Below are 25,081 nucleotides of genomic sequence, written 5' to 3'. Positions count from 1 at the left end.
TAGTATATTAAGAATTTTAAACTAAAAGTTCTAAGTAAACTAGAAGTCTTTCAAGTATCTTGTCAAATTTACTATTGTGGCCAAATTTGAAATTTGACTGTTAAATAATTAAAATTCGTGTTCGACCATCTTGTTAACTAGTTGAATTCAATCAAACTTTGACCAGGTAATTATATGTATAATTAAGTCCTTGAACTTTTTGGAGCTACTCATTAAGGGATCAATTAGACCTATACAAATCAAGATACAATATTGAACAGTTATTATTAGTTTGGGCTTCAACTAAAGGTTCAAGATAGGTCTTTCAAAATATATAAATGGAAATCACGGGAAACCCTAGTGTTAAAAATCCTGTATTTTAAAATTAGGTGTGAACTTTCACATTTCACAAATAAGATATTTCACATTTAAATATAAATATTACATATACAATTTTCATCCCAAGACCCTAATCAATTTACTCCCTCATTTCTCTCTCTATATTCGCTTCTCTCCTTCCTCTCTCTTTATACTCACAGATGTCGTCATCTCTTTCAGCTAAACCATCACCAATCAACGATGGCCACAGATATTCTCGGCAAGAAGAAGGGTGAATCGCTGGCCTGAAGAGCAGATTCACCCTTGTTGTGCGACAATGCAACAAAGATTTGGTGGGGGATTTTGTGTGGTGGTGGTGGCGATTTTGTGGGTATAGATCTGGAATTGCCGACCAGAAGAAGGGGCAAATCTCGGACAGAAGTGAGTGATGTAGTGCCAAGCGAGGCCGAGTGCGAGATTTCTCTTTGTTTTGGTGGCGGCGATGGTGTGATGGTTTGTGTGGTGGCAATGTCATGGTGGTGGCTGGCGGTGGCATATTTGGTGGTTGAGGTCGGTGTGTAGTGTCGAGCATTCACAGCACCGGTGTGCAGTAGTTTTGTGGCTTGAGTTTCTCTATTGGTGGAGACTAATGAAAGTGGCAAGAGATTTTAGGCCAATTTGGAGTGCCTTAGTGCCACTATCCGTGCGATGGTGGTGGTGTTACTATTGGTATTGTAGTGGTGGTGATGTCGACGGTGGTGGTGGGCAGCATCGCTAGTGGTTGTTGGCAGTGGTGTGGTACTTTAGAGTGGTGGGATGGGGTGTGGGTGTTGTTGGTATTGTAGTGATGGTGATGTCAACGATGCTGGTAGCTTCCAGATTTTGAAGGTAGCAATTTGATAATGGTGATAGTGATGGTGGTTGTGGTGATGGTCATGAGTGGGATGAGATGGGGTTGGATGCTTTGACCAATTATTTGGTTGATTATGACTAATAATTGGTTAATTCGTAATATATGACCAAAAAATTGTGACTTTGACTCAACAATTGATTAAGTTGTAATCGAAAAATTAATCGTGACAAATTTAATCTAATAATTTGTAATTAATAAATGAGTTGTGACTAATAAAATTTTTTATTTTGTGATCAATGAATAATTTGTGACCTACGAAAAATTTTATTCATAACCGACAAATAATATGTGACCTATAAAATTTTTGATTTGTGAATGAAAAATAAGTTGTGACCAATAATTTGATAAGTTGTGACTAAAAATTAATCTATGACTAATTAATTTTGTTTATTTGTGACCGATGAACAAAAATGTGACCTACATATTTTTGAATTGTGATCATAATATAATTTATGACATAAAATTTCTGATTTGTGATCAAAAAATAATAAGCGACTAATTAAATTGTTAATTTTTGACCAAATTATACGTATCGGTGACCTAAATATATTTAATCAATCAATTAATTAATTGGATCATAAATGAATTTTAATAAAAATCTGATTTTTGAAACTTGAAACTTGTTTTCTAAAATTTGAAACGTGTGACACTTAAATTCTTACTTATGAAATTTTTTCAATATAAAGTGGAAATTACACCCAACCAGATTTTTAAAGATCTAGTTTCAAAAATCAAATATAAAATTTGTTTATACAAAAATCAAATATTAATTCAAGTATTTAATATTAATAATATTCAATTTCTCTTTCTTCTATTATCTCTCTCTAAATCATTACCAACCAAACCCAAAAAATCCAAAAACGCAAATTACATAACCCACATCTCTCTCTCCCCCCCCCCTCCAAGCAAATTCGGTAACAAGTCATAGAAGAAAGGTGGCTCTGGCTCCCGAGATCACTGCTGGTTTAGGCAGTGCACAGCAGGGTTCGACGCAATAATGCACACGATCGGATTCCACCACCGAGAAGCATCGCTCTAAAGCAACAGCATCGCTGCGAAGATGATGCTGTAGTCATCACTCTGAAGCAACCAACACCGCTACGGGTTGTTGAGGTCATGGCGACGGTAGCGATGATTTGGGAAATTTTTAGTGTTGATGGTGTTGTGAAGATGGACATACAAGAGGTGCTAGTTGTAAAATTTTGTGGGCCATGATGGTGAGATGGCGATGGCTATAGTTGTGGATCGGCTACGACGGTGATGGCAGGCGATGATGGTAGGTTTTGGGATGTGGAGATTACAGTGCTGTAGGTTAGGTGGTGGTGGTTTTCTATGTATTAGTGTTGGGATTTTGAGGAGATTTTTTATGGTAGATCTAGTGATAGATGTGATGATTTTCACAAATAATGTTGGCATTGGTGGTGGTGGTCACAATCTAGGTGATATGACCGTGGATGATGGGAGATCTAGGAAATTTGTATCTCGATTTGTGGTCGTGACTATGACTGTAATGATTTTTTTCGTGATGGTGGATCTAACGCGACGATGAGGTGGTTTTTTTTGCGATGGGTTGGCATACTGTCGCAAGCACCCAAAAATAATAAAACCTACACTTCCAAAAAATTGTATGTAGTAATGGAAGTAATGATCGTTTTCACGAAGAGTGATGAGCCTAATTTTATGCAATGTTAACAATAACGGGGGGTTTTATTTGTGATGAAATCAATTCTAACTAAAAGTAATGCAAATTAATAAATTTGATTAAATCAATAGAACGAACCTTGGTCTAAGTCAACATCCACCATTGGAGATTTACAATTGGTCATTGATCCACAAATAATTAGTTCATACTTTAAGTATTCATCGTTGGAAAATAATTTCCCATTGGAAACAATTTCCTATTTCTCCTTACTTTTAATTAATTAGAAATAAACGTTCTAATTAATCCTCATTACCAAACAATCCTAGACAAACGCGAGAATTTAATTTAATAATGGCTTTCCGAATTAGAGAAATCAATGAACTAGATAACACAAGCCAAGCGTTTGCATTTAAACTAGATAAATATTCTTCCTAAGATTTTATAATTTTCGAAAGTAGCAAATTACTAATCCTAGTTGCTTCACAAGTTAAATTAATCAAACAATTATGGATTTGATATTTAACTTAGTTATAGATTGAAACACATGATAAACTAATGGACCTTTTAGTAATCAAACATAACAATCATGAAATTAAGCATAGAAGAATATTCAATACTGAAAATATAAATTAAACGTCGAAAATTAGGTAGATCTCACAATTGAAAACGATTCAAAGGCTTCAACATCCTTCGACCAAGAGATGTAGTTTAGCAATACATCAATAATCCTTAAACAAAAAAAGAGAGAAAATCCTTATGAATCTGGTATAATGAGTGGTATCCTCCTTTTGGACGTCCCTAGGGTTTTAAAAGACTCTCCAAGATTTGTTTCCATAAGAATTTCAATCAGAAAAGAAAAACAGATTTTTCTCACCGCGATTGACCTGGGCTATTTCCCGGGAAAAATTCGGGCAGTCGCCTAGGCATGGCTTTTGGCTTCGGTAATTTAATTTTAATGTTGGGCAGTCACCCGAATTTTATAATTGGGTTGTCGCCCAGACAAAATTTCTTCCAAAAGTTGTATTTTAGTCCCGAATTCAATTTTTTATTTTTTTAAATTGTTTCTCTTGCAATTTCAACTCTTCAACTTCTAATTGTATCCAATTGAACCCGCAACATCTTTAGTCTTTATTCTATTACTCGTCTCATGTAAGAATTATTTGCAACTTGGTCCTTGAACTTCCAATTTCTTTCATTAAAGCACTTTTTTCGATCTTTTTTTCTATTTTATGTCATGATCATCCAAATATAACCTAAATCACAATATAAGGGTACTTAACACATTTAGGTGTTAATTAATCATAAAAGTACAAGAATTAATGGATGTAAATCACAACATTTCATGTCTTATCAAATTTTCCCACACTTAGTTTTTGCTCGTCCTCAAGTAAAACTCAAACTCACTTTCATAGGGTTGCAATGCCACATACATAGAACAATCAAACTCTTCAAAACATATAACAATTCATGGATAAACATTCTCACACAACTTATAGTTAATTAGCAAGCATTCTCAAATGAAGATGGATGAACCAAACGTGTAAACCCTCACGGAAGTAAGCGCTCAACTCTCATATGTTTGCAGGGTAAGTGTTTCGCTCAAATTCATTCCAATGGAAGTGTCCTACCATACGCTTGCATATCTTCTCATTCTACACCAATTAGATCACGTGCATTACACATATCATAAGGTCTTTTTTATAGGTTGTAACGCGTGCTAGAGTCCAAGTATGAGATATTTGGGTAAGTAACTCAAAAGCCATAGAAACTAGTGGAGTAAAGATGAATTAACTCAACTCAAATGTATACATAAAACATGTAAGTTCAAATCTCTCCACTCACAACTTATTTGCATCTATTTCACACAACCCAATCATTTTCATGTGATTCTAGTAGGAATCATGAACATAGAGTAATTATGGAATATTGAAAATCATTTTCTCCATCACTTCTTTTCTTTTTCTTTTTTTTCTTTTTTTTTTTTGTCTTTTTCATCATCTTTTTTCAATTTTTTTCTCAAAACATTGCACTAATAATGGAACTTATGAATTGAAATTGAATAATATGTTCCATTCCACCATTATAATCTTACCAAAATTTTAGACACCCCCATACTTATTTCTTTCGCACTCCCATATGTATCAAAATGATGAACAATACTCCACTAGCTCCACGACTTAGGTAAAGACATTATTTTTTTCGGGTTTAAAGCTTGTAATATAGGTTTACAAAAGAAAATCCTATAAGGCTCAAAGGGTTTCAACAAAGGGAAAATTAAGTACAGGGTAGACTATTTGGCTAAGGTGGCTAACTTATGCAACATAGATTGCCTTAATCATGTTCATGCATGCATGTATCAATATGGCCTCAAAGAGAATCAAAGCAAGTTCTAGAGAAGCAAATCCATGGATGAAAATCACACATGAAAGAAAATAGTGAGATTGATATGTATGTCTCAATCATAAGACTCAAAATTTTATTGGCTTTTTGTCTACAAAACCTAGTTACTACCATCCTCAAAGAAAATAGCCACACTAATTAACTTTAAGTTGGGAGATTACTTATTCAATCATGTTATAAATTCTTCAGAAACTTAATTGAATCTAGCAAATAACATACACAACTAAAATTGTTCAAAATCACTTTGTTTTCTTCCCCTTATGTCGAAGTTTTATCAAAAAGTAAAAAATAAACACAAAAATACGAACTGAAAATTTTAGACTCAACCTAATTTCCTCCCCCACACTTAAAATTTACATTGTCCCCAGTGTAAAGTAAAATGTCAAGAAGAGAAAAAATTTAACCAAAAATATGAATGCAAATACGAAAACGAAAAGAAAAATAAAAAGAAAAGAAACGAACTTCCTTTGGGTTGCCTCCCAAGCAGTACCTTTCTTTATTGTCTTTGGCTAGATTTATTGCTTCCTTCTCCTTCCTCAACCAGCATCAATTGGGTTCCCAAGGTCCCATGTTCTCACCTCATCCATTTAGAAACCTGCATAGAAAGGCCTNCTCCTTCCTCAACCAGCATCAATTGGGTTCCCAAGGTCCCATGTTCTCACCTCATCCATTTAGAAACCTGCATAGAAAGGCCTCTCGTTAGCAATTGGGAAAACAATATCTGAACTTTTACTTGACTTTAGTGACTTTGGAGAAGCATTCAATGCTGCAATGATTTCCTGCAAGGCAGTATTCGAGGTAACTCCTGATTCACATCCTCAATATGCTTATCTATGGCAACTTTCACTGCATTGTTTTCATCAAGTTCTAAAACTTCCTGTTCTAAATTGTCCATCACTTGAATATAATAAACAAGGTCAATTTCATCAGGATGTTTCATGACGTCATAAATGTTAAATTCACTGATTCTATCATCAAATTTCATAGTAAGCATGCCACTATAAAAATCTATTTTAGCTTTGGATGTCCTTAAGAATGGTCTTCCTGGCAAAATGGGGATAGTTTGATCATTATATTCCATATCAAGTACATAGAAGTTAGCGGAAAAAAACCAAATCATTAAATTTGATGAGAACATCCTCAACTACACCCTTAGGATAGACATTAGATTTATCAGCTAGCTAAATTATGACACCAGTTTCATTCAAAGGTCTAAGTTTTAAAGAAGCGTATACAAAGTATGGCATGACATTAATAGAAGCTCCTGAGTCTAACATGGCCTTTTCAAACCTAATGTTACCTATCGTGCAAGGGATGCTAAACATGCCTGGATCTTTACACTTTGTAGGGAGATTTCTTTGAATGATTGCCGAAACATTTTTCCCTACATTTATCTTTTCACACCTTTTAAGTTTCTGTTTTCTTTTAAGGGTACACAATTTCTTCAAAAACTTAGCATAACGAGGTACTTGTTTAATAGCATCCAAGAATGGAATGTTTACCTCACATTTACTAAAAGTTTCATAAAGTTCACGATTATGTTCATCTTTCCTTGGTTCTACTAAAGCCTGAGGGAAAGGGAGTGTCGGTTTAAACTCAGATAGGGGTGGAAACTTACGCTTAGGTACGCCATCATCGTTAGGAACACTCTTTTCTTCAAGGACATCTTTCTCCTTTTCTTGCTCCAATGATATAGGGACTACCATTGTTTGAAAGGGTGATTTTCCCGAACCTTGTGCTTCCAGCCTGTTGATTGCGGTTGCCATTTGACCCATTTGATTATCCAAACTTTTAATACTTGCCCTTGCTTCCTGTTGGAATTGTTTTGTTTTCTGTTGAAATTGTAAAGTGTTAGTGGTCAAAAACTTAACAATATCCTCTAGAGACATACCAGAACTTGAAGTTTGGTCCTGTTGTTGTCTAGGAGGACATGGCTGCCTATATTGCTGGAAGTTTGGTTGATTCACTTGTTGATTTCCATAGCTAAGATTAGGATGATCCCTCCACCTTGCATTGTAGGTGTTTGAGTAAGGATTATAATTCCTTTATAGTTGTCCAGGAAAGCTGCCTACTGAATTAACTTGTTCATCTTCTTGAAGACTTGGGCACATGTCAGTTGGATGTCTTGCCACCGAACAAATCCTACATGCCTTCGTTGTTTGCATATTACCTGCAGCCATTTGACGAACTAGAGAAGTTAGACTTGCAAGTTGTTGTTCAAGAGATGAAACATTTACCTCATTAACACGTCTAGAAGGAGTGTCAAGTCTAGTGACAAATTGTTAAGAGTTGGCAGCCATGTTTGCAATCAAATTTATCGCACCCTTGGGAGTTTTATCCACCAAAATTCCTTCACTTGCAGCATCAATCATACTCTTATCTGTGGGTAGAATCCCTTCATTAAAATACTGGATGAGTAGTTGTTCAATGATTTGATGATGGGGACAGCTTGCACGCAGTCGCTTGAAACGCTCCCAGTATTCATGTAAGGATTTCCTGCTGTCCTGCATTACGCTAAAAATTGCTTTTCGAATGTTTGCTGCCCTTGAAGCTGGAAAATATTTTTCTAAGAACATCCTCTTCATTTCCTCCCATGTTGTAATACTTTCAGATGGTAGATAGTAGAGTTAATCCTTAGCTGAATCCTCCAAAGAGAACGGAAAGGCTCTCAGTTTAATTTGCTCTTCAGTTACCCCTGTAGGTTTCATGTTTGTGCAAACCACGTGGAATTCTTTCAAATATTTATGGGGATCTTCACCTGCAAAATCATGAAAGGTGGGCAAAAGATTTATTAGTCCAGACTTCAATTCAAAAGTAGTGGCAGCACCTAAAGTAGGAAAAGTGATGCAGAGAGGTTGTTGGTTCAAATTTGGAGCTGCAAGCTTCTTCAAAGTTTGATGTCCAGCCATGTGTCCCTCGAAATTTCGTTGAATGCCACTCCTTAATCTGTGCAAAGTTTTTTCTAATTCTGGATCGTACTGCAAATCACTTTGGTTAGAGGATTGAGTTATGAGCATAAACAATTAAGGTAGCTATTAAAAAAATAAACTAAACTAAACAAAATAAACAAAAAGGAAATGTTTTTTTTTTTTGAAAACTTAGTGAACAAATAAAAAGCACAAAAATAAACTAAATCACTCCCCCGGCTATGGCACCAAAATTTGGCGTGCTGTCGCAGGCACCCAAAAATAATAAAACCTACACTTCCAAAAAATTGTATATAGTAGTGGAAGTAAGGATTGTTCCCACGAAGAGTGATTAGCCTAATTTTATTCAATGTTAACAATAACGGGGGGTTTTGTTTGTGATGAAATCAATTCTAACTAAAAGCAATGCAAATTAATAAATTTGATTAAATCAATAGAACGAACCTTGGTCTAAGTCAACATCCACCATTGGAGATTTTACAATTGGACATTGATCCACAAATAATTAGTTCATATTTTAAGTATTTATCGTTGGAAAATAACTTTCCATTGGAAACAATTTTATTTCTCCTTACTTTTAATTAATTAGAAACAAACGATCTAATTAATCCTCATTACCAAACAATCTTAGACAAGCGCGAGATTTTAATTTAATAATGGCTTTCCGAATTAGAGAAATCAATGAACTAGATAACACAAACTAAGTGTTTGCATTTAACCTAGATAAATATTCTTCCTAAGATTTTATAATTTCCGAAAGTAGCAAATTACTAATCTTAGTTGCTTCACAAGTTAAATTAATCAAACAATTATGGATTTAATATTTAACTTAACTATAGATTAAAACGCATGATAAACTTATGGATCCTTTTAGTAATCAAACATAACAATCATGAAATTAAGCATAGAAGAATATTCAATACTGAAAATATAAAGCAAACGATGAAAATTAAGTAGATCTCACAATTGAAAACGATTCCAAGGCTTCAATATCCTTCGATCAAGAGATGAAGTTTAGTAATACATCAATAATCCTTAAACAAAGAAGAGAGAAAAATCCTTATGAATCAGTATAATGAGTGGTATCCTCCTTTTGGACGTCCCTAGAGTTATAAAAGACTTTCCAATATTTGTTTCCATAAAAATTTCAATCAGAAAAGGAAATCTGATTTTTCTCGTCGCGATAGACTTGGGCTGTGGCCCAGACAAAACTCGGGCAATCACCCAGGCATGGCTTTTGGCTTCGATAATTCAATTTTAATGTTGGGCGGTCGCCCAGGCAAAATTTCTTTTAAAAGTTGTATTTTAGTCCCCGAATTCAATTTTTGATTCTTTTAAATTGTTTCTCTTGCAATTTCAACTCTTCAACTTCTAATTGCGTCCAATTGAACCCGCAACATCTTTAATTTTCATTCCATTGCTCGTCTCGTCTAAGGATTATTTGCAGCTTGGTCCCTGAACTTCCAATTTCTTCCATTAAAGCACTGTTTTTGCTCTTTTCTTCTATTTTGTGCCATGATCGTTCAAATGCAACCTAAATCATAATATAAGGGTACTTGGCACATTTAGTTGTTAATTAATCATAAAAGTGCAAGAATTAATGAATGTAAATCACAACATTTCATGTCTTATCATGAGTTGATTTGTTTGAGGTGGTGGTGCTGTTGTTAGGAGAAGGTGGCAATGGTTTTAGCGATGACGGTGGCGGTGCTATTGGAGACAGTGGCAAGGTGGTGGTCTCAAGTATTAGTGGTGGTCACAAATTATTTAGTTGACTGTGACAATTAAATTGGTTAATCCGTGACCAATAAATAATATTTGATCAATAAAAAGATAAATTGTAACAAAAAAAATAATGTGTTACTTAAAAAATTGTTAATTTGTGATTAACGATTTGATAATTTGTGACTAAAAGCTTAAAATATTTGTGATTTGCGGTCAATAAATAAATTGTGATTTATAAATTTTTGATTCGTGATCAATGAACAAATTGTGATATATAAAATTTTTGACTTGTGACCGTAAAATAATTTTTGACAGATAAAAAATTCTAATTCGTGACAAAAAATAATATTTGATTAATTAAATTGTTAATTTGTAACCAAATTGTATAGATCAGTGACATTAATATATTAATTAATAGAATATATAATTAATTAATTAAATCATAAATAAATTTTAATAAATAACTGATTTTTGAAATTTAAAAGTTTTTGTTCTTAATTTTGAAATAGGTGATAATTAATCTCTTAATTATGAATTTTTCCTCTATATAAAATCACGTGAGCAATTTTTTATTTTTTATTTTTTTTCCAATTTCTACAACTAAATTCTATCGTCTTGATATTGATTCATTATCTATGTCGGATATCAAATAACTAGTGTTGGGTTAATATCCTTACTAATTATATTCTCACTTCAACTAACATGTTATTCAACAAATTCTTTGTGATCAAATCGCAATAACAATTTGGTTGCTGCCAAATACTAAACATGGAACACCCCAAGATTTTTTATAAGTGCTAGCAATAATTACTATTTAAACAAGAACGTTTGATTAAAAGGTATGAAATTTTTTAGGTTTACATGTAAAAATACTTTAATGTGGGAATGCGATTGAAAATGAGTTTGAGAAAAAAATAAAAAATTTAGAAGATGGGATCGAACAAGGGCTCAATTAGAATCAATCTCCCTAGTATGAAAACAAAAATGATTGATTACAATAATATGTTTATATAACAGGTCTAAATTTAAGCGTAAAGTGTAATTAAAAATATATCATGTAAAAAGTATATTGTCGCTATTTGGTCAGAATTAAAATTAATTTTTTAGTAAATTTGATAAAAGTTGATAAAATTTATAATTAAAAAGTTGTGGATTCTATAAAATATATGATTAAAATTAATAATTAACTTTGACTTAAATTAAAATATGTATTTTAATTTTTAACACATAGGGGTGTCGTAAATTTAATGAAATTTTGAGCTTGTTTGAGCTTCACTCTTTTTTTTTTTTTTTTTCCAAAATGTATTTTGATAGACAATGTGCGTCTCATTGGTCATTGAAGGAAAACTATCGATATAAGCATGAGAGAGAGCAAATACAATTTAAGTGGTTAAAAAATAATGATAAGTTTTGGGTTTACATGTTATATTATTTTATTGAAAAATATATGGTTGAAAATAAAAGAAATAAATATATTTTAAAAATAATGGACACCAAACAAGAGCTATATTTATGTTTAATTTAGAACTACAAAGCACATTCGTTTAGAATGTTAAGTTACATTCCACCGCAACATCGTAGTTAGCCACAACAGAACGCTAATTATATTGATTAAATGATAAAAATAACATAAATACAATTGATCTAGATAGACATAATAAACAAAAGGGATAAGCACACAACTCTATGTAACCGCAATAACAATATGGTCATTGCCCCCGGGGGCACATCCGAATTGACGGAACAATCACATTGGGGGCTTTGGAACCAAGCGTGGGGAGTTCGATTTCTGGAAGGCACAACTTGAAAGGCAAGATTTATCTTGGAAGACAAGTTGCTGTAAGGCAGTGGAGAGGCTTTCTTTGGAGAAGGAGTAAAAGCCGTGTGGGAACCTGGGAACCAACAAGGGCACATCCCGGGATTTACCTCCCTGAGCTGCTGAGGGGCCGGAGGTTCAGGGACGAGGATTTAGTCTGGCGCAAACTGGGACACCTCGTTAAAAAAAATAAAAAATAAAAAATAAATAACAATATGGTCATTGTCCAAGACACTTTAGGATATATCATCAATCGTACTAGTATCATTATACTCTATATCCTCTTGCCATGGTCAAAACAAACAGCATATCCCAATTGGTATAGTGGCAACTATTACTATCTTAACAAAATAGAGTAACATCGTATTTTACAATCGTGCAAAATAGTATCTTCTCTACTAATCATCTTATTTTATATTTCACTCATCAATCGAAGATACTTTTTATACGTACTAAAAAATATAATACAATTTATTTTTATAGATATAAATAGAGCTCAATTATTTATTCAATATCATTCAAAATGTTCATCTATCATAGTAAAATATTAATATTTATGGGCGCAAATCCTAACATGGGTAAATGTGCTTGTCGGTTGATATTTGGCCTTCATTTTTTGGTAATGAAAATGGGAGGACTAATGTTTTTCTGAAAAATGAATAGTTGAAAAAGAATGTAAAGTTTTCGATTCACGTGTAATATTATTTTATGAAAAATTGTATAGTTGAAAATAAGAGATAAAAAAATAGAATGTAATTTAACGGGGGCCAAACGGAGAGTAAAATGTATTGTGTACTAACCTATTTTATAAGTTAAGTCCCTATTTGGTAAAGATTAAAATTATTATTTTTTGTATATTTTGATGAAAGTTGAGTGAATGTGTAGTTGAAAAGTTGTGAATCTTATAAAATGTGTTGTTAAAATTAATTATTGATTTTGACTTGATTTTTAATCATATTTTTTAGCAATACGAAATAGGAACTAAGTTTTGAAGTATCCATCTACATATATAGTGCAGTGAGCTCCTCATTGAGCTCAACTAGGATGTAGGCAATTGAATGTCTCATTTATAAACCATCCAAAGAACCGATTCCTTTTTCTCCTATATGAAAAGAAGCACGGGATGGTGAAAATTTCTAAGGAAATTGGAAATTGATAAATAAAAAACTGAAAAAAAAAATTTGCTAAATAAATCTAATACATATGATGTAACCCAGTTAACAAATTTCAAATTCTACATATCATGTATCTAGAAATTTTAATGGGTGTTTAAATTTATGTATTAACAATTAATTTTTATGTATCAAATGTAACATAAAAAGATTGTTCATTTATAATATTTCATCATACAAAAAATTCGAATCGTAGAAATTGAGTCTTGAGAATACAATTTTCTTTTCTTTAATTGTCCGTGACTCATCAAATCCTCCAATAAATTGGTATCAACTATTAATTTTACACCACTTATAAAGTATTTTAGAATAACGTAAAATACACGTTCAACTTTAATTAGTAGATATTAAATGCAAAGGAAAGAAATGAAATTAATACATAAAACGTACTAGTTCATCCTTGAATTAATCATCCTGTGCACATTTCACGCTTTTGTTTTATGCCTTGGCATGTCTATTTTGTTTTCTTCATTTCTATTATGTGCCACGTCACTAGCCACAATAAGAAATTTCATAAACATGCATTTGTCAAATTTAGCATCAAACTTATTTGATTATAAGCGTATCAATCCCAGATCTTTTATGCGGTCTTTCCCTCTCCATATTCACATGGAATTTCATTAGTTGATTGAGATGAGACATGATTCACTAGGGTGCACACGATTTGGTTTGGACGGTTTGTGACAAATTTTCAAATCAAACCACTTAAAGCGGTTTGAAATTTTTTCAAACCAAACCAAACCAATCCAAACCAACTTTTTGGGTTTGGTTCGATTTGAAACCACAGTTTAACGAAATAAATGTACACCGAACAAGTTAAATCATAAATTTTAATCTTAAATATCATGTTAAAATATAAATATTAGTGTTATTATAAACACTATGAACAAATATTTTTTAGTTCTAATAATTCAATGCAGTGAAACAATTTGTTCTAACCTCTTTATCAATTCTAATTGGCAAAATATCTCTAGTAGTAACACATGATTCGTTATCTGCATATAACAAATATATGCATTTATCAAAATTAAATGGAGTAAAAAACTATAAAATAAAGTGAATAGAAAGATAAAATACGATAATACCTTCTATAGCTTTTTCTGAATCATCCAATGCTTCTACTTCATCTAAATATTGACGAATCACAATAGGTTCCTTGTTACTATGTAACCAATTCTTAGTGCAAATCACTCCCTGAACCATCTTTGCACTCAATGTACTCCTAAAAGGATCGAGAATCCGACCACTAGTAGAGAATGCGGACTCAGAAGCAACCGTAGATATTTGAATGGCTAACACATCTTTGACAATTTGAGAGACAATCTTGTACTTATTTTCATTCAATTTCCACCAATTTAATATGTCGAAATCATCATTGGTCAATTCTTCACAACGATCATTTAAATAATCCACCAAATCATTCTTCTCTGCTGGAGTTTCTTGCATAAGCCTAGCTCTAAAAATTGAGGGAACAGGTTTAGAAGTTCCCAAAGTAGTTTGTAAAGCACTTTGGCTTCTAGGTTGAGTAGCATCCTTAGGTGGGACTAATGATGGAGTCATCATTTCCTTACAGCATTCATATAACCTGTGAAGCATGTTTTCAACATTTTGAACAACATGTTTGCAATTTGTACATTATAAATAAGTTCAAACCCAACTTTAAGCAATTCCAACTTGCATCTAGGGTCAAGAATTGTTGCTATGAACAACAATTGATTAAACTTTTCAAGATTGTCCTAATACTTATCATATTTTCTTCTCATACTAACTGCCATGGATCCTATCATACTATTTGGCCCTTTAGCTAATTCATTCAACTCCGCATGAATTTCACATATTTCTTGAAAGAAAGTGTTTGACGTTAAATATAAAAAGCCACTAATTTTCAATGTCATATCATAAAAAGTCTTCAAGAATCCAACAAATGCTTCTGCTTGTTCCCAATCGACATGTGTTGGTGGTCCATCTATATTTTTCCCATCTTACCTTTCTTCATCAAAGTACTTTGTACAGTTTGCATCACTTTCCAAAACATTAAATGCTTTTTTAAACTTTATTGTAGCCTGCAACATCATGTAGGTGGAATTGCATCTAGTTGATACATCCAAACACAATAAACCTCGAGACTCAATATTTACATCCTTGCAACTCTCTCAAGATCTTTTTAATCGTGCTGGGGAAGATCTAGCATACCGTACAGCATTGCGAATAGATGAAATAGCATTGCTAATTTCTTTTAAACCATCACAAACTATAAGATTGAGAATGTGAGCACAACACCTCATATGAAGCATTTCTCCCCCAAGAACTAGACCATTCTTCTTCTCTAGAAAGCAACTCTTCAATTTCATTATTGCTACGTAATTAGATGAGGCATTATCAACCGTCACACAGAAAATCTTATTAATTTCCCAATCCTGAAGGCAAGATATCAATTCCTTTCCTACCTTATCACCCTTATGGCGGGGACTTGGATGAAACTTATGATTCGTTTTTTAAGTCTCCAATGATCGTCAACCCAATGAGCAGTCAAACACATGTAACTTACATTTTGTATAGATGTCCAACAATCAGTAGTCAAACAAACCCGGTGATTACTCAATTCTTTCCTCAATTTCTTCTTCTCATCGAGAAACAAACTATATATATCCCTAGCAACTGTCATCCTTGAAGGAAAAGCAAAAGTCGGAAAAAAATACCTTGTATAACACTGAAAACCTTCATCTTCAACGTGTCGAAAATGTAACTTGGATAATATAAAGTACTTAGTAGTCTGTTCTCTCACCCCTTTTTGAGTAAACTTGACAAGTTGTCCACCACTACTAACACTCTCCAAAACCTCATCATTTCTAGAGTTACCATAAAAATTTAATGTCTTCTGCCTTTTGTCTTGAAACCTATATGGATATTTTTTGCATAAATCCTCGATATGATTTCACAATGTACTAGTCACACCTTTAGATTGATGCTTATACACTTGTTCACAATAAATGCATTCTACAGTTCCATCATTCTTTATATCAAAATGAGCCCACACATCGGACCTTTTATGTCCCTTCTTACCCTTCACAGTTTGTTGCAAATTCACATTTTCACTCTTTACTGGAATTTTATCATCAGTCTCATGATTACTTTGCTCTTCTAAAGTCAAATCCATATCCGATTATCTACATACGAAAAAAATCATATTATTCAGCATGACGTCAAAATTAATATACAAAAGAATTTGAACAACAAAAGATTTCAAGGCAGGCCCCCCACCTGCAAGAGTTTGTAAAGAAACTCCTAATCAATTATGAAATACCAAAAAGGCTTGAATATATTGTGTTTTTTATTTTATTTTTTTATTTTTTTACCACAAGAATAACTATTAATAAAAATATATACACAATGTGGAGTGAAAAATATATACACATCATGCACACGTGCTGAAGAGTGAGATCTAACTCAATGTAGATGGAAATATCTTCATGTTAGGTCCAAACATTATTATCTAACTCAATGTAGATGGAAATATCTTCATGTTAGGTCCAAACATTATTCCTTTTAAAATGTCTCTCGCTAATTTAAACTAGAATCAGAATTATAACCTAAAAACTGGTTATCACCAATGCTACTTTGATTGGGAAGCTTATTGACTTATATTGACTTATATCTTTACAACCAAGTCTGTTTCTCTGCAATCTTCTATTGTGAAATGAAAACCAAATCATATCTCACCCAGATCCTAACATATGATCATAACTCAAATACATTTGGGCTTACACATACACATTTTGACCAATCTGGTCCTAAATCGTCCTTCCCAAATAGACGAAACGACCCAATATTAGCATGGAGATGTGCCTCGTTCAGTTAATTAATTCAACCAGAAACTGTATATGTGATCATCAAGAAACAACAATTTCCAAAAATAAATAAATAAATCCTAAGGAGCTACAAGATGAGAATGGCTGCAAGGCAGGACGGAATCTTAGATCGATAGAGGTTGTGTTGAAACTAACTCATTCACAGCAATCAGATAGATCGATTATAAAAAGAAATTAAGAAAATAAGTAGAAAATTAACAAACAACGCTCCCTACATGAACATGAATTAAAATAAAGAATCAATAAATAAATATAGAGATAGTAGAAATTCACATACCTTTGTTGTTAGAATTTGAAAGAGGGAGAAATAACCTAGAAGTTACAAAGTCAAAAAATTGAAGAGTTGAAGAGAGGGCTGGAGTCTTGGAGTTGGGTAATTATCTAATTGGGTATTTTGTTAAGTTGGGTATTGAATTTAATTGGATTGGGCCTAATATGAAGGTCTCCTTTCAATTGGGATGTATTTGGTTTTACTTAGGTTGAATAAAATTTAAATTAACCTTTTTTTCTTTTTCTTTTTTTTAGCGATTTAGCGGTTTGAAACGGTTTGCAAAAATTCAAACCTAAACCAAACCACTTCAAAGCGGTTTGGTTCGATTCAAAACCAAAGTGTTGACGGATCCACGTGGATCCAAACCAACGGTTTCAAAAAAACGATTTTGGTTCGATTTGGCGATTTCGTTTTTCAGCCCTTCATTCAGTGTATAAGATACAATATTAAGTGTGTTTCTCTTAAACAATTTTGTACACGTACTGGTTGATGGTGGAGCATTTTAATTAGTTATACCTATTTGGTTAAGCTAGAAATTGGATTGAAATTTAAGTTAAATTTAATAATTAATTTTAACTACACATTTATTGAGACTCACAACTTTTCAACTTTGCAATCCATTAACATTTATCAAAATAAAAAAAATAAAAAATCTAATTTTTATCTAAACCAATGCCAATATACACACAACAATTCTCTTCATTTTGATATATGAACTAAATTCTATTAAGTAAATATGTAATTGTTATTGAATTGAGTCATTTTAACGTAAAGTTTGACACCGTCAAGCATGCAAAAACAATAATATATTATTCACGACAAAATAATCGTCATAATGTACTTTGAACAAGTTTTAGAAGAACGATGAACACGGAACATCTATTAACTTTGACACTATAAATGAGAAGGTTGTGGTTGTAATATTTGAGGTTAAGCACCAACGCCGAAGGTGGAAAAGAATGACATTTGTCCAAGTTAATTGACCAAGTCCGAACATCATGGAGAACAAACAATTTTGGAAACTTTGCAACTATTTTGACCTAAGATTAATTAATAATTTAAAAATACAAATAAACAATTATTATTATTGTAGTAACAAATCCAAAAATAGTAAATACTGTTTAATTAATTAATTTCCTTGTTTTTAGGAGAGGTCTGAGGATGGAAGACGGCTAATGTTTTGTTTGTGGATGCTATTACAATGCACCTCCATTTTTCTTCTCTTCTTCCTTTGAGAATCATCCCTGCCCTTCTCCTAAAGGTACAGATTCTCTCTCCAGATTATGCCTTTTTCTTAATATTTTTTTGTTTGTTTTGGCCAAATAAAATAAAATAAAACTATTGTAGATTTACATAATTGTGTAGATCATTGAACTATATTTGTTTAAATGAAGCGACATGTTGATCCATGAACGGCTTGTTTGATTTTTGTTGTCAAAATCGCTATGAGTTAGGTTGATTGCTCTTCAATTTTTATTTTGTCTGCCATTGGAGACAATATTTTTTAATGATATATTGATAGCTTACATTCGAAAAATAATTATAATGTTGTGTTAGATAGATTTTGATGGGCATTAATCAATTTCTTCATGTTTTGGTAAATGGTAATGAATCTTAAACAGGGGCATTTTGGGAGAGCGGCGGGGTCTATTGAGTGTGTTCTGATAAAGATCTTGCTCAAGACCCTATGTGAAAATGTCATCACCTCAAGAATCTCCGACTTCGTCACCACCACCACCATCATCAACTCCACCACCATCATCTTCATCACCTCCACCACCACCATCATCTTCATCACCACCACCTCCATCTTCATCTTCATCTTCATCTCCACCACCTCCATCCTCTGACAACAGTTCTCCGGCCCCTACTAACAACGATGACAACAACAATAATAACAAAAAATCTCCACCCCCACCAAAATCTAGCTCGTCAGATGACGACGATGGAGATTCATCATCTTCCTCTCCTCCACCACCACCGCCTCCACCACCTCCTCCACCACCGCCACGCACTCCAGGACTACCTTCTTCAAGACACAAGTCATCACATTCATCAAATTCACCATCGAATAATGACTCGTCCATTAATGAGAGAGCCCTCATAGGCGGAGTAGTTGGAGGAGCGGCATTATTGCTTTTCATTATGATTCTCTTCTTGGTGACTTGTTGTAGAAGGAAGAAGCGAAAGCCCCATAATCACATGCACTACTTTAGAGACGAATCTCATGGAAATAAAAGTACGTAATCCATTCCGGTTTAATTTCAAAATGGTGGCCACATCTATTTTAGAAGTTGAATGGCTGCAGAAATTTTAGACCTGAATTGCTCGTTTGAATTTTATTAACAAGCATTTATGTAAGCAGGTAGTGACTACTATAATAGTGGACCTGGTCAAAACTGGCACAACAATGGCCAGTCTACAGATCATGTGGTGAAAATGGCTCCTCCTCCCGGTAGTGCGGGAGTGAGTTCAGAAATGGGTTGGCCGGTGGCTCCACCACCACCTCCACCGCCAATGATGAGTAGTAGCGAGTTGAGCTCAGCCGGTTTTTCAGGTCCACACAATGCAGCCTTGCCGCCGCCTCACCCTTCCATTGCCCTTGGCTTCAACCAAAGCAGCTTTACTTACAATGACTTGGCAGCGGCGACTGGCAATTTTTCGCAATCTAATCTGTTGGGACAGGGCGGCTTCGGTTACGTGCATAAAGGGGTGTTGCCAAATGGTAAAGAAGTTGCGGTGAAGAGCTTGAAATCTAATAGTGGGCAAGGAGAAAGGGAATTTCAAGCCGAGGTTGATATTATCAGTCGTGTCCATCATAAGCACCTTGTGTCTCTTGTTGGTTATTGCATTGCGGGATCTCAAAGAATGTTGGTTTACGAATTTGTCGACAATGGTACTCTTGAATCTCACCTTTATGGTACGTAATTTACATTTAAAAAAAAAAAAAAAAACTTTTATCTTTTCACATTTCTTGTACATAACAATTCGGTTCAACTATGAAAATCGAGAACATTAGACTTAAAATAAGCTACAAAAAATTGACTCGTGCAGGAGCTAATCGCCCAGTTATGGACTGGCCTACTAGGCTTCAAATTGCATTGGGATCGGCCAAAGGATTCGCTTACCTTCATGAAGATTGTGAGTTTTCACCTCCCCAAGTTTTTTTATTTTTTTATTTTTTTATTTTTTGTGCTTCAATTTTATCGTAATGTTTAATAATATTTTTGACATTGCTTTACAGGTCATCCTCGCATTATCCACAGAGACATCAAAGCTGCAAACATTTTGCTCGATAGTAATGGTGAAGCCAAGGTATTTAACGATATTTCCCTTTTTTTTTTTAAAATTAATTTATTTATGCTTTTAATAATACACATAATGCACTCCAACGAGCAGGTGGCTGATTTTGGATTGGCTAAACTTTCTAATGATAACTACACTCACGTTTCAACTCGCATCATGGGAACTTTTGGGTAAGAAATTTCAGAATCACAGTATATTACTTTGGTCACCATTTGGAACTCTGGGAAAATAATTTACACTGTACTTTTAGATCATCAAGAGTAAAATTAAGGTTGCCAATTCGAGATAATACTTACATGTTTGTGATCGTATATGGAATTAATATGCAGGTACTTGGCACCTGAATATGCCTCAAGTGGGAAACTCACTGAAAAATCTGATGTATACTCATACGGAATTATGTTATTAGAACTCATCACTGGACGTCGTCCGGTTGATATCCATAGAGATGATGATGATAGCTTAGTCGATTGGGTATGTAGTTTCAATTTATGAGAAATAAAGTTTGGTTTCTTTGTTGATTCATTTTTATGCATTGCTTATGTCATATATATATTATTTTTTTTTGTTGGTGCGGGGAATAAATAGGCGAGGCCTATTCTAATGCGAGTAACGGAGGGAGGAAGCTACGAAGAGTTGGTGGATCCGCGCTTGGAGAACAATTATGATCCTCAGGAGATGTTGCGGATGGTGCATTGCGCGGGTGCGTGTATTAGGCATTCTGCAAGGAGACGTCCCAAAATGAGCCAGGTGAGGAACTCTAATTATAAGATTAATGCACTTTTGGAATGTTTTGATAAAGAAAAAGAATTTAATATCTTGTTATCTAATTTGTCAAATCCTCAGATTGTACGTGCTTTGGAAGGTGATGTCTCTCTAGAAGATCTAAATGAAGGGGTGAAGGCAGCAAATAGAGGATTGCATGGCTCGAGTGGCAGTTCTGAGTACGAAAGTGGTTCATATTCGGATTTGAAAAAAATTGGAAAGACGGGTTTGTCTAGCCAGGAGTTCAACAGTAGTGAGCACAGGTATACTGGCGAATATGTCCATTCGAGTGCAGGAAATTCACAAGAATTTCAATTAAAAGGGGGCAGCCGCATCCACAACCCTTAAACAAGCCTCCTTTGCTTAAGGCTCATAAAGATTGCACCAATTGACTAACTTATAAGAGTTCGAGGGTTCATCATGCGACCGGGTAATCAACACATATGAACCCGGTTGGTTTGATACTTGAATTTACAATTCTTATTTTTTACATATTAAAAATGTTTAATTTGGATTATCCAATATATTGGAGTTCGAGTCAAACTTATATATAGACTTGTACAATTAATTCACATTTGTAATAACAATAACGATGTATGTGGAGTATATAGCTTATATATTTGTTAGTTGTGTGGGCGATATGTAGGTTTTTGAACATAATTGTTATGTATTGCTTTGATGTTCATTTTGAGATTTCAATAGGTGATTGAATAGTTGTTTTGAGTAATAAATTAAAATTATAACTTTCCTATCTTGAACCATTTTGAGTGGCACACCGTATTGATATTCATAGGAATGGAAAAAACGTGTATCATGTTCTTAGTAAAGTATAAATGATAATGGAGAACTATGTATATAACATAGTTATCGTCAAAAATCAAGAAGCCTTCCAATCAGTTGTCTCATTTAGCACAAATTTATGCCCAAAAAAATATTCCTACGACCCAAGAATGCATGTTTTGTAAAGTTAATCGCTATTGTGTTTTATTTTAGTACGCAGCTCCTCGAAAGTGTGAATATATGTATTTATCGAAACCAATATCAAAATTTGCCAAAAATAGGGGTATCTACTCCTGTATGGTTTAAGGGTGATATTGAGTTCATATTTTGATTTTGTCACATTCATAAACACCTAATCAAACAGGGTTATATATTACGTTCGTTATTAAAATTTCTTCCATTCTATATGTTATTAGCACTTTAGCCCTTAATTTATTTTAGTACATTAATCCAATTGTCTAATTTAAATCACATGAGCCTGTTTGGAAGTGATTTTGAGAATTGATTTTTTGATCGTTAGGAGAAAAGTGGGATCTACTTGTGAGAGAAGAAGTCAAATATGACGGCTGGAATAGTGAAATAACGGTCAAAAAATTAATTTTTGAGGGGGAAAAATCACTCCCAAACAGGCTCATGTCAAGTACATTATTTATCATTTATCTTTAATCAAACCTCAAAATTTTGACAATCTCAAAGTCAACAGAACCCCTCCGTTTGAATAATTCCTACATACTCAAAACGCATTAGAATACAAGGTCATTGAATCGGAAGGGATTTGCACTCCTACACTCAAGTCAAAATATAAAAAATGGGCCCTGATTATGAACGCATAGATGAACATGGTCTTGGACCAAGGGAAAGCCTTGCAGAAGCTGTGAATGCAGTTACTGGACTTCTCAGCATGCAGCCTTGCGAGGTCAGACTTTTACTTCTAAGCACCATAATAAGATAATTAGCAATGATGTTTCTACAATTTCACTTATTTGCTGTCCCATTTTGATGATAATCATAACTCCAATACATATTTCACATTGTTCTGATTTGTTTCCAGTGATATTCTTATTCTAATATCTTTCACTATCAACCTTTCCCAATTGGAAGAGGATGCTAAAAAGGTATCATTTCCATAATTCCTTTCGTTTTTCAAGGCATAGAGGTGGTCTCGAGCAACTCAAGGTCGCATACTTGCCTATTATCTGGTGTATACATAGGCAATGCAAAGGTGCTCGTCCAGTTATCACTAGGGATCGATGGGGTAAAAGAGGCAGCCATGAAGTTAGCTGTTTGATCGAGGATGAAAATATTAGCGATGCAATTCAAGAAATGAATTTTGCTAACTGTACATAAAGATGACATAATGTGACGTGAATGGAAAAGATTGGTTGAAAAAGTTGATTGTATTTTAAACAGGCAAATGATAAAGTGTCACGTGGCATTATGGACGCCCCTATGTATATGCTTATGTACCTGTAGCACTACTCTTCACGAAACAGTTGCAAGTGGGTAGTTCTCAATCCCGTGTAGTTTTTTCTGCATTTTTTGGTCTGAGGGAAAATTCTTGGCCAAATTCTCCATTTGTTTACTGGTATTAGGGGTTTTGTTTTGTGTGATTGACGTTACAGTCCGCATTTTTTGGTCTGAAGGAAAATTCTTCGCCAAATTCTCCATTTGTTTACTGGCATTAGGGGTTTTGTTTTGAATAATTGAGGTGACAGTTGTATGACGGCAGATAGATTTGGGCAATTCCATATATTCTTGCATTGAATATCTATATTTTCCTTCGAAATAATAAAAGAAAAAATGCAGGTTCCATTGGACTTCGTTTATTTCATATGTACCGATGGATTTTGCTTTTGCATTTGTTTGTTTTGGAATAATTTAATTGATAAGGCCCTGTTTGACAATCATTATCCAAAAACATTTTTTTTTTACATATTCATTTTCAACTACACATTCATCCAATAAAATATATATTCAACACGTAAATTCAATTTTTTTTTTATTACTTTTTAAGCATTCTCAAAAAATTCACTATTCAAAACTTTGTTTGTGATGAATAATGGTCATCAAACAAGGCCTAAATAATCTGTGATGATCAGTTGAAATTTGTTCTTATTTTAGAAAAAATTGAAATTGCTACATGGAAAATGAATGACAGAGTGCGACAAAGAAAAAAAGTAGTTGAAACTTGCATGTACATTTCCATTTGCTCCACTACTGTATTCTGTCGGCGATCACAAAGATTTCAAGAAACAGAACACAGTACAGTTCTCCAAATCACAACTAACTGGGACACTTTGAAATCTCTCTGAATAGCATAATTCTTGAAGAAAAGATATCCATAACCATTAGCCTAGTCGTCAGAGATCCAGATCAAAGAATAGCCTCAGCGCTGCTTATATCACTCTTCTATAGCCTCAGCGCTGCTTATATCACTCTTCTATATCCTCCAAAAGCCCAAATCTGCCAGAATTAAAAGTACTTGTAAAGAGCTCACATTCATTCATTTATGCTATCTTCTTTTCTATGGTTTAGCTGTTACCAGTATATTGCAAAGGATTATAGCCATCATGTTGATTACGAGAAAGAACTTTGAAACTGACTTTTATAAAATGCAAAACTATTTGTAAGGATCAATAGCAGAACACGTGCACAGATACATAGATATAGTCGCACTAGAAGACTAACCTTCAAGTTTGTATCCCAACTTCCTGTACATAAGGCACTCCCATCAGCAGATAATCCTAGACAGCTGATTCGACCATCATGGGAGTTTTGCAGGGATCCCAAATTCAAAACCATCTGTTCATAGAAAACATGAGTTAAGAAAAATCGGTCCTAACAGAATCAAATGCATCAAACTGAAGGTAGCATAACGATTGCAATGAAATTTTAATACAAGACAAGAACGGAAAACTCCGGTGCCACATTTTTATTCGAGACGAGATTGGTAATATATACATAGCACATGCATGATGAATAAGAATGCAATGTACCTTTCCCAACAAAGTGTCCCAGACATAGCAGTCACCATTATTGTACCCTGCAAAAAGGAGCCGGCCCGAGATGGAGAATGCTATGGAAGTCACAGGAGGGACGTCATTATCTCCATGACGTTGGTAGTACACCTGTAGCTGGTGCCCAGTTCTAATGTCAAATAGTCGGCAAGTTCCATCATCTGAGCCAGTTCCAAATCTA

At 33.9% G+C, this 25,081-nt stretch overlaps 3 protein-coding genes across 3 annotated transcripts in view; 1 reads left to right on the top strand and 2 right to left on the bottom strand.

Annotated features, from left to right (window-relative positions):
* Positions 1 to 6,012: 6,012 nt before the first annotated feature.
* On the bottom strand, positions 6,013 to 7,494 carry LOC111411421. Its single transcript, XM_023041956.1, has 3 exons — positions 7,490 to 7,494; positions 6,488 to 7,295; positions 6,013 to 6,396 (listed from the first exon to the last, which is right to left on the bottom strand). Exons 1-3 carry the CDS (start codon positions 7,492 to 7,494, stop codon positions 6,013 to 6,015), a joined length of 1,197 nt encoding a protein of 398 aa, XP_022897724.1.
* An 11,158-nt stretch (positions 7,495 to 18,652) lies between these two features.
* Positions 18,653 to 21,788, top strand: LOC111411045 (putative proline-rich receptor-like protein kinase PERK6). The gene is made up of 8 exons (XM_023041619.1): positions 18,653 to 19,271; positions 19,398 to 19,952; positions 20,087 to 20,173; positions 20,277 to 20,347; positions 20,432 to 20,508; positions 20,668 to 20,812; positions 20,927 to 21,088; positions 21,185 to 21,788. The coding sequence occupies exons 1-8, from the start codon at positions 18,728 to 18,730 to the stop codon at positions 21,449 to 21,451; spliced, it is 1,908 nt and encodes a 635-aa protein (XP_022897387.1). The 5' UTR covers positions 18,653 to 18,727; the 3' UTR covers positions 21,452 to 21,788.
* Positions 21,789 to 23,975: 2,187 nt separating this feature from the next.
* Positions 23,976 to 25,081, bottom strand: part of LOC111411420 (guanine nucleotide-binding protein subunit beta-2-like) — a 3,055-nt gene continuing 1,949 nt past the window's right edge. Inside the window, exons 2-4 of the mRNA XM_023041955.1 lie at positions 24,880 to 25,078; positions 24,572 to 24,685; positions 23,976 to 24,346 (exon numbers count right to left, since the gene is read on the bottom strand). Of these exons, the coding sequence (XP_022897723.1) occupies positions 24,311 to 24,346; positions 24,572 to 24,685; positions 24,880 to 25,078 (349 nt within the window). The 3' untranslated portion in view covers positions 23,976 to 24,310. The remainder of the gene's footprint in view (positions 24,347 to 24,571; positions 24,686 to 24,879; positions 25,079 to 25,081) is intronic.

The sequence above is a fragment of the Olea europaea genome, chromosome 15 (genome assembly GCF_002742605.1).
Source record: "Olea europaea var. sylvestris chromosome 15, O_europaea_v1, whole genome shotgun sequence".
Lineage (NCBI taxonomy): Eukaryota > Viridiplantae > Streptophyta > Magnoliopsida > Lamiales > Oleaceae > Olea > Olea europaea.
This window is presented reverse-complemented; position numbering and strand designations above follow the sequence as displayed.